Genomic DNA, 18,446 nt, shown 5'->3' with positions numbered 1-18,446 from the left:
ACCCCTACTAGTAATCTGATTTTAGTCACTCCTCCTAGTATCATCTCATCAGCCCATTCTGCTGAGTGCAGAGAGATCATTGGTTTCTTAACCTTGAATTATCTTCTCTTTTCTCCCTTCCCACTTAACTTAAAAAGTACACTTCATTCAACTGCTTTTACTGTATTTGTTTCTTCCTACTTTATTACTTTATTTTGGTGCTGCTACTTGTTCTTAAAGGTGTTCAATTGCATTTATTCTGATGCATTTATTAATACGTGTTAGTAGCCTGATTAAATTGTAACTGCTATTCCAAGTTTCTTAGTTTTGGTTTAAGCACTTGTGCTTCAGGCCAGTTGTTTTACATTAAGAAGGTTTGTGGTCTACACTCTTGTGGCAGGAAAGGTAGCTTACATCCTTTTAAGTTTGGAATTGCTGGTTGAAGGCTTAGTGTGTCTGTTATTCTAAAATTATCATAGTTCTGGTAAACTCATTACATCCGAATGATGCCTCCAGGTGCATCTGCAGTTAACTCCTACTGACATCTCTAGGCGTCAGATATTGCTTGTTCATATCTACATCAATAATTCCCAAACCATGCTATGTAGAAGGTAATAAAAGATTTCATCTTAAAGCTTGTAAAATAGCAAACTCAACTGCATTAATATTTGACCTGTGTCTAGTGCAGGTAAATAGATATTAAATGTAGTTTTTATTATACTCATTTATATATATAATTTTCACATTTTTCTAAATATCTGAACAACCAGGTAACACAGACGGAACTCCTTACCCTCATGTGAAAGTTCTCAGATGAATAAAATACTGCTAACAGTATGTGTGTAACTTAAGTGGTTGCTGAGATTCTGTAAATTGCTTACAAAGTATTGCAGATGTGATAGTTACTGTGTTTGCTGTGACTTATAAAATTCATTTAAGACCTTAAATCTAAAGAATACTACCACTATAAAAATAGTTTGTGCTAAAGGGGTTGGCATTTATATGTCATTCATAACCCTTATCGTTCCACATATATGAACATTTGTTTGAAATGTGAGGACATAATTGGATTCTGACAAAAGGCTTAGGCTCTATCCATAGGAAGTTACAGTGGAAATTTCCTGAGCTCCATTGGCGTGAATGAGTTAAGTGCTTGGGCTTCAGGCTAGGTATTTTACATTAAGAAGGTTTGTGGTCTACACTCTTGTAGGAGGAGAGGGTTTCCTCTGCCCTTCTGAGCATAGACTAGAGATTCAGACCTGCTAAATCTAGTACTGTTTTTATAACTTGAGCACTAAACCAGGCCATCTTTTGTTGGAAAGAGTTCCCCTGCACCCTAGTGGCAGGAGTGTACAGTTAGAACTCATCTCATTGAAGGCTGCTGGAACAGGGCTCAGTTTTGAGCTTTTTTATTGGTTAATTTGTTTAAATCAGTTTGCTCTCATTTGCTACATAAGCACCACATTTGTGCGGGTTTGCATTTGTTTTAACAAGGCACCACAGAGTTTGGCAACTAGCTACTGCATCTTGTATCTCCAAGGTAAACACCTTAACCTTTATGCCAACTTCTGCTGTGCTTATCTGATCAAAGGAACCCGCTGATCTCTGCAAAACTTAAGTAGAATTTTTCACTGTATATTGCACTTTTAAACTACATCTTTACCACATCACTGCTTATTTGAACTGTTTTTTTTTTCTGAAATTGTTGCACTTTGTTTGCTGTATAACTTGAACACTAAACTAAGACATCTTTTGTTGGAGAGGGTTCCCCTGTACTCTAGTGGCAGGAACATGCAGTTAGAACTCATCTGTTTGAAGGTTGCTGGAACAAGGCTCAGTTTTGAGCATTTTTATTGGTTAATTTGTTTAAATCAGTTTGCTGTGTGGGTTTACGCTTAATTGTGCATATCGCACTGTCGATCAGTGGTGGGCACCATTGGTAGTTATAGACGCAAACACTTCTTTTTGCAAATGTTCCCTTAGTACTCTGCTGTTTCTCAAGATTGTCCCTCACTGACAGATGATACAGTCAGCGTAGCTCCTGAGGTACCAACTCAGATCCTACCCACTAGCACTTCATATTTTTTGTCCACTTCTCCTGTACTCTAGTTTACCTAGTCCTTCCTGTCCAATCCTTGTTTTCTAACCACATCAACTTGCCTAGCATTATGAATGTACATTTTCCCACAGTTTCTCCCAGCCACCCTGGTCGACATGGGCATCCTGAGGCAATGTAGCAATTGCCTCATGTGCACTGATAACTGACTTCTAGTCCACACAAATTCATTATGTGAGAGATGAATCTATATCAAGAACCTAGAATACAGGCTTTCTCACTCACCTGTCAGTTCTTCTGATACTAAGTAAGTTGTCAGCATGCACACCTCACGTTCTGCATCTACCAAACCAACAACACATAAAACTATGGAGGTTCTCATCAGAAGCTTACTTAAACATCAGGGACCTCACAAACACAAGCAAGAGTCACATAATGCACCCACTGCAGTACATAGTACACATAATATATCACATACCAGTGTCTCACCAGTCAAGCCCCTAAGGCATAACACAAAAACAAACATCCTAGTTATAGGTGACTAAATTGTGAGACACACAGATGTCCCTCTCACCAGGTTGGATAAGGAAGAAGTCATGGTTAGTTGTCTGTCAGATGCCAGGATCTGCCACATCACACACACACTCAAATCTCTCAATAACAGGCACTGTTATGACACCATCACAGTCTATGTTAGTGTGAATGACTTGATATGTACCTCACTGAACTATATAAAGAGAGACATGACTGAGCTCTCTGATTATGTGTTTCAGGCAGGTATGCCCCTAGCTTTAAGCAGTATTTTACCTTCACCTAGCATAATACCTCACATGCAAACAAAAAATGATTGACTTCAACAATTGGCTTAGTTTCTGGTGTAATTCAAAGGGGATTCAGTCTCGCTCAGGCCTGAGAAAACATGGTTGACAGACTTCGATGCTTTGCCAGAGATGGTCTTCATCTGACACCCCTGGGATTTCTGTAACTGGCTCTCTTGCCAGCCCATAGTGCCATTTTAGGCAATGTCACAAGAACAAAATTCCTGAAGTAAAAATATCTGATAAAACAACCACAATGTTATGCTGCTAAATGAAAGAAGTCTAAACCAGAAACTGCACTCACTGGAAGCAGTCTTTACCTTGAAAGATGCTAACATTTGTGTAGTCACTGAGACCTGGTTTAAGACTGCAGAGACCACCTCAGCTATACCAGGATACATTTCCTTCTACACATTCAGACCACAAATTGAAGACATGAGAACTAAAGGAGGTGAAGTATCAATATTCATTAAAGATAAATACACCTCTAGATTGGTTAAACAGCATGATTCCCTTGATTTACCTCAGGTGCAATTGACTGTAGATATGACCCATCTTCAGGTCATTGCCAGCTATAGGACCCCTCCAAGAATCAGGACATCCACTCAGCCTACTTGGATCTACTTGAGTCAATCAAGATACAACCAAACACCCTGGTTTTGGGTGACTTTAATTATCTATCCATTGATTGGGCAAATTATACTTGTTCTAACTCACTTGCTCAAAGATTCCTGGACTTCATTAACTCCAGTGCCCTGGACCAGCTGATTGACACACCCAAGAGGGGCTCAAACATCCTGGATCTGGTGCTCACTAACTTGGGGGACTGCTGCACCACCCCCAGTGATTGGCCATTCCTGGTGAGACCTGGCCACATATCAATCTCACTAGAAGTAACTATAACACAAAACCCCCTCTTAGTAATAACTAGACTAAAAGACTTCTGCAAAGCAGATTACAACCTCTTACATGATAGCATAAATAGCTTCATAACTCCTCCCTCCACTGATGGAACAGACACCTATACTGAGTTATATACTAATACTTTATAAGAACATCTGTACAATTGTTTTAACTCTGCCATACCTGATAGAACCAAAGCAAGATCCTCAAAAAAAAACCTGCCTGGTGGACAACTGCCATCAATAGGCTATATAATAAGAGAAAGATAATGCTCTCTAAGAGCAGGAAGGGATGATCTCAAAACTGGAAACACTCCCCCCTCAACTGAAACAAGCAAATATGACTCATAGTGAAGTCCTCTATTGCTAAATACAGATCCAGATTAGCTTCCCTAAATAAGGATAACCAGAAGGTGTTCTTTAGTTACATCTGTAGCATCAACGGTAAGGCCCAGATTTGCACTGAACTTGTTGTTAATGGTACTTGTTAGAAAAATATATATCTAAACATATATGAAGTGCTAGTTTAGAAGCAAATAGTATATAATGTATTTTATTCTATTTTACAATATGGCAGTAGAAATGATCTTGCATGTAATTGCCTGAAGCTTAGCTGCAGTGTGATTGAACTCTGACCCTGGCAGTAACCGGTTCAGCAGGTTTATGTCTTTCAGCATTAATTATCTGCTGGGTTAGAGAAAAATAAATGTATGTACATGTATATCTTTCTTCCTTCCACTGAGGAGGATGGCCTTGTGAGCTCTATCGAAGATAGAGTACAGCTGCTTACCAGAGAGACAAAGGAACGTATTAAGAAATGAACTGACTATTGTATTCGAACAGGCCTGGAACCTTGAAAGAGCAACATTTACAGAAAAACATTGTAATTGACCAGGTGCCTTGCAAGGCTGTGTTATTCTCATGGGAAAACTTTAAAAAGCATTACCTCAGCACCTTCTTATGAATAGAATATTGTGGACTGTAGTGATGTAAATGCCCTGTGACTGACCACGTCAGTAAGGTGGGCAAAAGCTGATTGTAAATACTATATAAACAAAGTTACTTCCTGTATAGAGTCAGTCAAAACTCTATACTTGTACTGTATAGTTTTTTGCCTCCTGGTGTACACTAGTAAAACGTTTTGAACTTGAGCTTCCTGTGTTATTGACTGTCATTTTAAAAAGCCTAATGATTTTTACAGTCTGATTTTAACAATTTATTTGACAGTACTACATATGCAGAGCCTGTGGATATAGCAAACCTGCTGGCTGATAGGTTCAATGAAAACTTCACTCCCCTTTCCCTGCCACATATACACCAAAGCATCACTAACACTTGCTCCCCACCTAGTATCACTGAGGAGCAGGTCTTAGATGCCTTATCCTTGGTCAAAAACAAGTCTCTATGGGACCAGACAACATCCTGGGCTGTGTTCTACATGGGTTAAAACTGGAATTAGCATCACTACTGGGCACACCTTTCAATCACAGCCTAAGCACTGGCTTTGTCCCAGCAGAATGGAAAGGGGGTGCATCCACAGATCTCAGAAACTATAGAGCCATTAGGCTGACCAGCCTTATCTGCAAAGCCATGGACTGAATCATCATGGACCTTATTAACAAACATATAGGAAATCTCCAAAAGCTTGACTTCACAGTTTGGCTTTGTCAAGGGAAGACCATCCCTGTTAAACTTGGTGGACTTCTTTGAGACAGTCACCAAAGCCCTAGATGAGGTAAAATCTCTGCATACAGCCTACCTAGACTTAGTCAAGGTCTTTGACACAGTCCCCCACTCAGGAATCATTGATAAACTCACCCAGCTTGGTATCAATACACATATTGTCAGATGGGTTGTAAACTGGCTCACTGATAGAATTCATATGGTCAAAATAGGGGACTCCACCTCCTTCAGCAGACCCATAATCAGTGGCGTTCCACAGGGATCTGCTCTGGTATATCCTACTGTTTAGAATCTACTTGGCCAAAGTACAGGCTAAAACTAAATGGGAGTGAACATTGAAACATTTAGTGATGTCAACATCCTGCAAGAAGGTCTTATGCAGACTAATGAGTGGTGTCAAAGTCATGGTCTTAAATTTAGTGCAAAAAATGTATTATCATTCCGTTTAGCATGGATGATGTTCTTGCAAACTACCACTTCAATAGCAATACCCTAAACACACAGTTAGTGGTGAGAGATCTGGGCACTTGGCAACCTTAACTTCGATCACCATGTCTCCACAGTGGTAAGAAGGGCATTTTATATTGCTCATCTCATAAGTAAAGGCACTGCCTCCAGGAAAAAAAAAGGTTATAACCCCCCTGTACTCTTCCCTCACCAGGCTAATAATAGAGTACAATGCTCCCTTTGGTATGTTCCTTTCCAAACTCCTGCAGCAATTGGAGAGACCACAAAGGTTCCTTAAAAAGAAAATTCAGGGTCTTCAAGATCTGTCTTACGCAGACAGACTGGACTGCTGAGAGATGACCTGTGCCTTGCATATAGAGCAATCTATGACCCAGCTTTAATGGAAATGCTGCACATTCACAAGTCAAATGGTACATGTATCACTCGCTCAAAGGACCTTAACCTGGTATGAGACATCAACAGAACTTGCTGGACAGACAGATTTGTCTCACAAGGGTTGCCCTACCTTTGGAACAAGCTTACTATTCATGTCAAACAAAGCCCTTCTTTGGCCCTATTTAAGCATAATTCGGATGATTGGATGGGTAACCAGAAATTCACCCTGGGGGTTCCTCCTGTGTGCCTCTTGGACAGAGGCAATAAGTGCTGATTTTAGTGTCGGCTTGAGGCAGATACCCTTAGGAACATGGGTTGAACTTGGCTCAGCTTGTAAGGGCTCTGGGGCCATTAGACTAGGTAAAATCCTATGACCTTATGATCCTATATTAGCCCTTCTTGTAATATGTTGACATCATTGGGGGGCTCAATGATTGATCTCAGTTTGCAATCATCAGCAAATTGGTGAGCCAAAGACCATCTACTTTGTCCTGAACTTCTGAGAAATAGATGCCAAACAGTAATTGACCTAGCACAGACCTCTGTGGTACTCCACTGGTGACAGGTCTACTGGTGGAGGTGGAGCAACCAATTTTGACAAAGTGTTTTCTGTCAGTTGTCCCATTGAGGCCATATATTTTGCTTTTGTGAGTGCAGAGATGACCTATTCTCTAGAGATAGTAGACAGAGGGCCGATGTCAGGTATGCTTTGGGATGTGGTAGGTGAGGATAGGGGGGTGAAGTTTACACTGACTGAATCTGTCAGTTAGCAGGTTGGCAATATCTTCTGGTGTAGTATGAATGATCCCATCTACAACCAGTTAGACACATAGCTGGGCATTTCCTTTTAGACTTAAGATGCAGGTAAAGAATCCCTTATGATTATTCTTGGCAATGGATGTGATTTTAGTTTCATTATTTGCTGTAGAAGATTTTATGAGATTTCTGATTTTCTTGTTTCGACTTAGGAGGGAACTCTTCCTCTGCAAATGTTATCCTTGTTGCTTTTGGACAACAATTTCTTTCTCTTGTTATATAATCTGTTTATACTTGAAGTCCACCATGGTGGTTTGATTTTATGGGAAGAACCGCTTTTAATCCTGTCAGATACAGCAGAATTTATGCAGTTGCCTAAGTATTTGTACAGGGCATTTCCATACAATTCCTCATAGTGATCATTGATGTCTGTGATTGTGGATGGTATGAAGCTTTTTATACCATTGCCTAGTAGGCTGTAGTTAGCTTTGGAAAGGTTTTTTATAATTTTTGTTCTTATGAGGGTGTCAGTTTCAGCAGTTACTTCAAACAAGACCGATTTTTGCTCTGACCTAACCAGGGAGGGCATCACACATTGGGAAGTACAGTGACCTCATCCATGTTGGCAAGTACTATGTCCAGAACACTAGAACCCCTAAAGGGGGTGCAGACTATCTGTTCCAGAGCATTTGTGTTAACAAAGTACTGGAACCTCTGGGTGAGCCCTTGTTTGCTCATGTATGTCCCCCAGTCTATGGAAGGATATTTGAAATCTCCCATGACTAAGGTGTTGGGCTGTATGGCAAAGGATTCCAGTAAATCAAGGTAGGCAATGTGCTTATCCTGGCTCATGGTGGGGGATCTATAGCTAGCCATGATGCGTCGTGGTACTTTCACAATAGTTAATTGGACATGGAGTAGTTTGAGAGAGTGATGCTGTTTGACCAGTCTCAAAGTATATTTGGTTTTAATGAATATGGATACACCTCCATCTTTGGTTCCTTCATGCTCATTTTGAGGTCTGAATGTGTGGAAGGCATTGTAGCCTTGCACGGCCATGGTGTTCTGAGCAGCCTTTTACCATATTTCAGTAACTACACAGACATCAGCATCCTCTAAGGTGAGGAGTGCTTCCAGAGAGTGCAGTTTAATTTTAAACTCCTAGCATTAAGCAGTATGACCCTGAGTTTGTCTTGATTAGACTTTTTTACATCGGAAATTTTTTTTTTGACATTGCCTAAAAAAGGCACTATGGGAGAGGCAAGAGTCATTGTCAGTATCCAAAAGCCTGTGGGGACAGGTGCAGACCATCTCTACAAAGCAGTGAGGTATGTGTACCATATCTTCCCAGGCCAACAGATACTGGATCCTCCTAGACTGAGACCAGAAGCTGAGCCAATTGCTGAAGTCAATCATTTATTGTTTAAATGGTGGCATCATCATATGTAAGGTTAGAATGCTGCTTTGGCCTAGTGACATACCTGTCTAGGGCACATAGTCAGAGAGTTCCATCATGATTCTCTTCATATAGTCCAGAGAGGTACGTCTCAAGTAATTCACTCCAACATGGACCATGACAGAGTCATAACGGTACTTGTTGTTGAGTGGCTTGAGTGCATACATGATTTGTTGGATCCTGTCACCTGACCACGACCTTCTCCTTGTCCAGTCTGCTGAGGGGGACATCTGTGTGTCTCACTATGGAGTCGCCTATGACCAAGACATTTGAAGTGTTTTGCCTTAGAGGCTTATTTGTTGAGACACAGGTATGTGTGTTGATACATGTAGTAGTTTCTTTTGCTTAGTGGTAAGTGTAGGTGGTATGCATTTGGGATGTCTCTGTTCTTTTGGTAGTCATTTAGTGAGTACATCCACATATGTGGGGTTATGAGTCATGACCTTATTTTGTGTGAGAGGTCTGGTTTGCATGAGACGTGAAGCATGTCTGCTGACAACCTGTTTGATGTCTAGTTTGCTTTTTGTATCTCTCACATAGGGTGTTAGTTTGCTTTAGGAGTAAATGGTTGTCAGAATACATGGAGCAATTGCTACATTGCCTCAAGATACCCATATTAATCAAGTTGGCAGAAGAAATTATAGGAAACTGCCATCCATTGTGGCAGTATTTTTCTTGTGGTATGAGGAAGGAAGTGGGCTAGGAAGTGGACTAGCTGGACTTAAACAAACAGCAACAATGAAGCAGCATTTCAGTTAAATACAGTTAACCAAGTTTTTTCTTTTCATTTGTTTTAGTGGATGCCTTGCATTTCAGTGCAGATGCACTCCAGACCTCTGGCTAAAGTTTCTAGACATTGAGCAGCTCATCTGCATACTGAATTATATTTGCTTTTTTGTGCTGGTATTGAGTTTGTTTACAAATATATTAAAGGGAAGTGAGCCCAGTATTAATCCTTGTGGGACTCCAACTGTGACTGGAAGGAAAGGGGAGAATTCTTGTTTCCATTTTACTGATCGCTGTTTATTTGTCAAATAGCAATGAAACCAGGTGAGAGATAAATGAAAACATCTGTTAATCTGAGGGTTCATGCTGTAACACCTTTAACTGTACTATCTTGTTGGTGATAGTAAACTAAAAAAGGTTGCTTTATCTGCTAGTACATGGTATAAATACAGGTAAATGCATCAGAGGTTTAGTTATTTCTTTGCTACCTGGACAAGACCACTTACCTTGATAAATAAGTAACTAAATGAAAATAAACACATCTAAAGGTGAAGCAATACAGATGAAAGTTAAAAAAATGAATTACTTCCAATGTTTATGCACAAACAAGGTATAGTCTATAATAAGATACCTTTAACACATGTCTGATGGTAAGATATACAGATAGCTTGCTATAGGAAAGATACCTTGGAGAAAATATGAAACAAAATTATCAAAATGAGATATTTTTATGATTAAGTAATCACATTTCCAATGTTAGCCATTTAATCAAAAATGCAAAATTTACCATGGTCTACTGCTACTGAGGTGGTACCCGTACTATCCTTGAGCAGGATTCAGGGTCTTGACCACCCAATTCACCCTTGTTTTTTTTCATGTTTTTGACAAAATGTTGAAACACTGAAGGCATACTCAGTTATTCATACTTTAACCTTCAATATATATACCTGAAATTGCAGAATCCATGCAATGCTTACACCAAGCTTACCAATACATTAAGTGTTTAAGAAAGGAATTTTAAATATCTGTAACAATGTGTTTACCATTTGAATTGTCCATTGCACCATTGACTCCAGATGATAGAAGGTTACTTCGAACAAAAGAATAGCAGGGATCCTCCTCAAGTCCAGTTGCTGTAAAATAAATAAATAAATTGAGAAATACACACATGCATGCTTATATACATCCAACATTCAAATATACATAAAAATAAATGCTATAAAAACTATTGCGGGATTTGTGGCATCAAATTATTTTTTTTTCTGCTATCAAATAAAGTAGTAAATATGTATTTCAGCACAGCTGTATAATCTTCATCAGACTTTTCTCTGTGAAGTTATGCAAAGTGCAAGTACAGACTCTTTAGTTAAATGATGTATCATATTGTACTGTTGGGCTGACAAAAGTGGCACCAACTTATAATTCACTCACATTTTTTCCCTTTTGTTATGCCTAACTGGAGTAGACTATGGCCTAATATTACAATGCAGTAGTGCACCTGGCATTATTTTCAACTTCTTTGTAATGTCCAAATCTATGAATAAACGTATGGGTGATATAATAGATAGGTACTATGCTATGCATGTTTCATAGTTACATTAAACATTTGACAGTTAGATACATAGCTAGATAGAGGGTTAGAGGGATAAAATCTGAGTTGGTGTATGTACGTTTTGAACATTAACAATTACTCCTTGATTTTGGCAGCCTATCCCAACCCACTTAAAAGAAATCAACAAGTTCAGAACACAAATTAAAAAATGCTTCCACAAACAAGCTCAGTGCTCCTGCATCCCCAAGGGACTTGTAATCTAACCACCTAACCACAACCTCCTAGCTGTCCTTCACTCCCTCAATGAGTTCTGCATTTCATTTACTTTTATACTGTTGAAAATGTTGAAACACAAGTGCCTAGTAGTAGGAAGGTAGCTAGAATAAAGAAGTTAAACCATGACAAAGTAAAATCTTTTTTAATACAAAATGGTGAGCGCTTTCGCAATGGTAACCATTGCTTCATCAGACAGTTCATTTAAACAGCAATTAAATACTTTAATTCATTACTAAAACAACCAATCCTACCACTCAAAGTTAATTCAGCACTCAGCAATCAATTACTTTCATGTAAGTGCACTTCACCGAAAGCACCGCAGTACAGTGAAGGACATAAAAAACAAGCTATGTCCTCCAATATGGTGCGATAGTCACGGACCTTAGGGTGATGGCATGGGCTAGGGTAAGGGGATAGTTAGTAAAGCTATCCCCTTACCCTAAACCATGTCCTAACCCTAAGGTTGGTCACTATTGCACCATAGTGGAGGACATTGCTATGTCCTTCACTGCGCTGCAGTCATCATGGACCTTAGGGTTAGGGCATGGGTCATGGTAAGGGGATATCCCTATGGGCTATCCCCTTATATGACCCATGCCCTAACCCTAAGGTCCATGAGTACTGCACGGAAGTTCAGTACAACACCCTTTTGTTGTACTGAACTTCGCGTAAGTGCACTTTCAATTAAGTGCACTTTTGCTGCACTGAGCATTCCATGCACTATTTTGAATTAGTGAAAATTTGATCTAGTGTATGGAATCCATATATATATATATATATATATATATATTGGTCTACCTGAGATGGTCGACAAGCCATTTGATCGACTTTCATTTGGTCGACAAATCATTTGGTCGACAGGCAGATTTGCCCCCCTCCCCAATGTTGTGCAACCCTGGAGTTGATATATATATAGTTAGGGGGTGTGGGGGGTGAAGCCCCCCACATAAAACTGCTTGTCGACCAAATGAACTGTCGACCAAATGAAAGTTGATCATATGGCCTGTCGACCACGACCATGGGATAGGGATCCATATATATATATATATATATATATATATATATATATATATATATATATATAGTATATTACAATCAATCATATATTTTCAGTCTTTAATCTGCATATCTCAAAATGTGGAGCAAAGTATTCCCCCAATAACACATTACATATTCATTTACTTTCCTAGAAGATCTTGCACTCTATGGGCTACTTACTAATTTGGCCACTGACCTTTCTCCTGACCAGTAGTCTATACTGTATATGTGCAAAGTACTTCAACCTAGCTTCTTGGTGTCTGCTTTCAGTAAATGAAAAATAAATGTTCTATTTTGTGCCCCCTTTTTAAAAGTTCTGCACTGGTTATAAACTGATTGCTCTCGGTAATAATTGATCTGAGGGTAGGAATCTCACTACACACCCTTCCACTACTTGCCACCTGTTCTACTTTGTACCCATTGTTAATAGCTTTGTACCGGCCATACACTGATTGCTCTCTGTAATAATTGCCCTGTGGGTGAGCAGCTCATATTCTACTAGCATGTAAACATCTAAGAACCCTAGCAAAATAACATCATTAAAGATATGAAAACCTACTACTTAACCAATCAAAACATTCACATTAACAATCCAAAACTGTTCTGAGACTTGATCTATAAACTGTTTAAATGCAAGACAAACTAAACAGCCAGTGCCAAATACACAGAAACAAAATAATGCCATAACCAACCAATTCAATGTCCACTTTATACAGACAGTGCAATCATTAACCAACAAGCTGACTAATCAGATACTTGATGTCCCTACTCAATCAAACACCTCCTTCCAACATTTCTCCTTCCAACCATTCACCATAAAAAATGCCTCAGAATTAAAGCCTACTAAAACTGTCCCTGATAATTTATCTGGTGAATATCTTAAAATAAGAGACTAGTGTATATCCATTCTCAATTCTGATAAATAGAATCATATCTGAAAACAAAGTCTCTTCAGTATAGAAAAACATCATTTATTTTTCCACTGAACAAAGGAAGAAATTAATACAGATATTTCAAACTATAAGTCAATTGCCATTTTAACTCCCCTCACAAAAATATCAGAAAAGTGTATTCACAAGCAGTTTATTAGCAATCCAATAGAAAAACAGCTGCTGTCTTCATCCAGCATGGCTTCTGTCCTAATCACAGCACAACTTTTGCTTGCTGACTTTTGTTAATACTATCAACACATACTCTTACATAAACATTCATCTTTAGGGCTCACCAGCCTTTCACTACAGTGGTTCCATAGTTACCTCTAAAACAGAGCACAAGAAGTGAAATGGAAAAAAATGATTTCTCCACCTTCTTGCCACTAAGTATTGTCCCACAAGGATCTATATTAGTCTCAATGCTTTTCAACATATTCATCAATGATCTATACAGTGTGAGAAATAATGATACCATAAGTGAATACATTGATGACTCAACCCTAATCTGTTAGGATAAATCTCTCTTTAAACCCCAAGGCCTTACTCAATAATCCCTTTTATCAACTGAAGCATTGTTAAATAATTCACAACTTCTAACACCTAAGAAAACTAAATTATTGTTCTTCATCCAAAAACAATTCTCTACCAAACAGCACTATTCACTATCATCACTGACAAAGGCATCATGACAAAACAAGTAAACCATATAAAATTATGGCGATGTTTTACAACAATACCCCACAACCTTTTCACGCCGGAATGGGTGTGGCCATAGTGATTGGCATGCCTAATGACCTTCATCCTCAATGTAGTGCGATCTCTGAGTTGGTGTATTTGTATGTATATACATGGCGGGGTGCAGGGGACAAAAAGTAATATTTGTAAGCTACACTAAAAAGCAGTAATGTAACTGGTTATATGTTTGGCTTAGGGCAGACTTACTGTTGCTTTTCTTTTTTTTAAGTACTGTAATAAAGAGTTTCTGCAACAGCATTGTGGCTGTCAGTGATATTTCATTTATCTCATGCTCACTGGGCTAATTTATTAGGCTGCTGTGTTCCTGGAAAACAATGACTGTATCCCTGTTACATACCTCTCCACTGTCTGTTTTTTCACTGAATGTATTATGTTTCTGCATCATCCTTTTATTAAATTCTGATTAAAAATTTTCCCCTGGAATGGTTACTGCTTACTCAGCTTTGGTAATACCAAATGAATATTGTCATGTTTATTCATGTATTGTGGAAAAATTTGGCCAAGGACAGACTATTGGGTGGGGTTTGGGCGAGTCTTGCTACTACACATCGAGGGGCACTGATGTAAAATATTACCAAAATTACTTGGTGTCATTATAGATTACCAGCTGAAATTCAACCATCATGCATCACATGTGATTAAAAAAACTCATGAAAACCAGTTACATTACACCAAGTAAAAACTCACCAAACTTACATAGCTAGAAGATGTATAACCTCAATTTTCTTACTGCCATCTCACCTCTGTTCTGTGCCAGTCTTCATTAAACTTCCAGTCTCACAACTATCCATACTTGAGCAATGTTATAATAAAATAGCCTAATTTGCAGTAACAGTAGAATACGCCAATGCCTAGCACTGAGATAATTAAACTGGCTAGAACTAACACATCATCTAGCTCTTCCTCAGCTAAATAGAATACACAGACTTCTCTATAATCAAAAGAAATTACCAGCCCTTAGCAACTTTATTAATTAATTGATTGATTGAAATTTGATTATTGGAAAACCAACAGGGTAGGAGCCCATTTTCAGCAGAGGCCCATGAGAGAAAAACTCCAAAGTATTACAAAACATTTTAAGAATAATATTTTTAAACTCTTTAGAAATAATACAAAAAACAAATACAGTTTAAATAATTAAACCAAGTTAGACATAATATGAAAACATTGATTATGAATAGATATAGGCTATCTTCTTCTTCTGGCTTTTCCTGGTTAGGGGTCACCACAGCAGATCACCTGTCCGCTCAAGATTGGCAGTGGAGTTTTACGGTGTTGAGTTGCCAGCCCGGCTCCCAACCTTCCACAAGAAGGCACACACATGCACACACTCACTCACACGTAGGGACAATTTAAAGTATCCAATCCACCTACAGTATGTCTTTGGGCTATAGAAGGAAACCAGAGCACCCAGAGGAAACCCACGCGACCACAGGGAGGACATGCAGACTCCACACAGAAGGCACCCCAGCCAAAGATCAAACTGGAGAACCTCTTGCTGTGAGGTGCCAACACTAACCGCTGCACCACCGCGTCCACCCTAGATATAGGCTATATGACCATGATTTAATAGTGAGAGAAGTTTTAGCCAGTTTATACAAAAATTAAAGGTAAGTTAGTATAATATAAACAAGAATTGCAATATGAAAGAGAAAAGCAGACTTATGGTATGTTTAGAGAGAGATGCATTCAACATTACCCCCCCCAACAGAATTTTACACTCTAGAAAAAAAATCACTATAGCCAAATCATCTAATACTGCAGATGACTTTTTATTTTCTAATAGTGAAACTAAACTATGGAACCACATCCCACTATCACTGAAATCCATTCAGAATGCAAACTTATTTAAAACACAACTAAACATTCACTTATCTAATCAATGGATCTGTTCCTGTACATATAGAGGATAAATGATGCTGTTATGTCCAGCTTGCAATATAATCAAACAATTTCTATTCTTTCAGAATCGTATACCCCACACCAGTCTTTACTTGTGCCCCCCCCAACAGAATTTTACACTCTAGAAAAAAAATCACTATAGCCAAATCATCTAATACTGCAGATGACTTTTTATTTTCTAATAGTGAAACTAAACTATGGAACCACATCCCACTATCACTGAAATCCATTCAGAATGCAAACTTATTTAAAACACAACTAAAAATTCACTTATCTAATCAATGGATCTGTTCCTGTACATATAGAGGATAAATGATGCTGTTATGTCCAGCTTGCAATATAATCAAACAATTTCTATTCATTCAGAATCGTATACCCCACACCAGTCTTTTCTTGTGCCTGAATAGACTTGATAATATCTCATAGCTATATTCATAGGCGGTTACTAGGCTAACAGTCCTGGGGCTCTTCCAAGCCTAGCCAAGGGTTTATTTCTAAAAAAAGAAACCTCAGTCAGCACCTGTCGCCCCTGTCAGTAAGGGACAAAGGTGGAACCCCTGGGACAAATTTGTGGTTTCCCATCCACTAATTTGTAGTTTCCCATCCAATAAAGACACCACTGTCAAGTATTGAACCAAAGTCCTTCTGAACTATTTTCAGAGAAACGCATGACTCAGCTCATCTACACCTCTATACCTCTAATGTAAACCATATTATAGCTATATATGTCTAAACCTGATTTACAACTCACCTATTTTGTACAATATCAACATTTTCTGCCATATCTAGTTCTTTCCCTCACTTCACTTTCTTTGAATTTTTAAGCACTAATCATATGATTTATTATCTGTCTGACAGGCCAACTAATACACCTCTTCAAATGCTCAAAGTTCAATATCTACTAATACATAAGTATATTTTATACTGTAATTGCTGCCTCTGTTTAGAGATGAATGCAATCTAATTAGCAAATGTATAACTGTTAATCTGTGTTATTTAATGTCTGTTCATATATATTACTGAACATAGGTTTAATAATGTTTGTAGTATGTTGAAACTTTTCACCCCAGTCCTCTGCTGAAAAGAATTTTGATCAAACCCTAACTGACTAACCTGGTAAATAAAACCAAAATAAAATAAATGATTTATAACTATTAAATGTTATTGTTTACCTCTAATATAACACATTATGGTCAAAGAAGAATAGACCAAGTTAAACATGCAGACATTCACATCCTGCAGCATCTCTAAAGTTTATACCACAATTAAGCTGTAAACATCCCTCCTACACTGCATTTAAAAGTCTGTATAGTCAACAGCCCAAAGTAGTTGCCATTTGACTCTGCTGCATGGTCCAGTCCAGTTAACAACATCCACTCACAATGTACCATTTGAAGGTCTGCAGGAACCATCACAACATTTGGTTAGCAATAAGTACTACATTATATGTTCAAATAAAGTAGTCCAATTGGAATCATGAAGTATAACTCAGTAGAAGAAAACAATTTATAATGCCATTTTGATTGTCTAAGAGTCTTGCATGCATTGTCCACTTTAAAAGAGAACTCTATCTTAACATCATATTCCTTAGAAAAATTTTGATTTTTATGTCATCTGCTCATACTTAACATATTGTATAGATTTGCAAAACCCTAGCAACCCACTGAAACATAAAGTAGTCTACTGTACTTCTATGTGTCCAAATAAAAACCTGGCTGTTTATTGTCCCCAACTTCATGTAAACAGTTTAAGCCCACCTGAAATCGTATCAAAACAACACTGTGACCCCCAACCCATCCATTCGCATTCCACTGCTCACATTCTGAGTAGTCCGTAAAACCTGGACATACCTATCAGGCATCATAATTTTTAATGACAGCCAAAACCACTATTTACCACTGTTAAAACTTAACTGACTTAAGCTCAGAACACTGAAGAACTTTATCAGCTCATATAATCACTCAAATTCTGACTTCTTATTTATAGACATACTTCCAATAACAGAAGTGGCATGCAATGTTGTATATCTCTTTTCAGACAGAGGTACCAAATTCCATCAACAAATTTGCATTATTGCATTGTGCTATAAAATACAGGGAAATAACCATCTGCCTAGCCTTTCATATGAACTACTTTGCGACTATCACAGAGCAAAGAATACATAGTAGATATACTTCTACACAATGTAACTATGCCATACAGCTCCTTTCTATTCTGTAGCTGCTAGAATAAAAAGAAAACTATTTAAATGATATATCCACTCTTCCCTAGCAAAGATGGCATCATAGGTTCATAGGTTCATAGGTTCATAGGTTTATACTAGGCTATCTGCCCTAAGGCATTTATAAGCCTAGCCCAAATTATTGTGGCTTACGCCACCCCTTATATGAAAAAATACTGTGCCCATTAGTTTGTTGTGCCTCTGTCCAGCAGTGACCCAGAGATGATTCCCGGGGTAAACCTACGATCTCCCATCCACAGGTCTAGATTTCTCTTGAACAGAGTCAGCGAGGTGCTCTGCCTCACATGGACCGGGATTTTATTCCACAGCATAGGGAGTCTCTGAGTGATAAATCTATCCCTCCAGCATGTCCTATTTATATCCGTGCTAAGGTTTAAGTCGCTTGCTCTAGTGGTTTTGGTGGATTTGGATTTTTTGAGGTGGAGCATGTCCATTAATTCCGGGTTGGACATGGCCTTGTATGTCAGGCACATGTCACCTCTGAGCAGACGGTATGCGACTGAATAGAGCTGGAGTTTCTTCAATCTGG

The 18,446-nt window shown here is 38.5% G+C and overlaps 1 protein-coding gene across 1 annotated transcript in view; it reads right to left on the bottom strand.

The window, feature by feature from the left end:
- Positions 1–18,446, bottom strand: part of LOC122808179 — a 444,989-nt gene that overhangs the window by 274,552 nt on the left and 151,991 nt on the right. Inside the window, exon 4 of the mRNA XM_044079146.1 lies at positions 10,263–10,352. Coding sequence (XP_043935081.1) covers positions 10,263–10,352 — 90 coding nt within the window. The remainder of the gene's footprint in view (positions 1–10,262; positions 10,353–18,446) is intronic.

Source organism: Protopterus annectens, chromosome 8.part0 (genome assembly GCF_019279795.1).
Source record: "Protopterus annectens isolate FY-2018-M chromosome 8.part0, PAN1.0, whole genome shotgun sequence".
In the NCBI taxonomy this organism is placed as follows: Eukaryota; Metazoa; Chordata; order Ceratodontiformes; family Protopteridae; genus Protopterus; species Protopterus annectens.
Note: the sequence above shows the minus strand (reverse complement) of the source record. Positions and strands in the feature narration are given on the sequence as shown.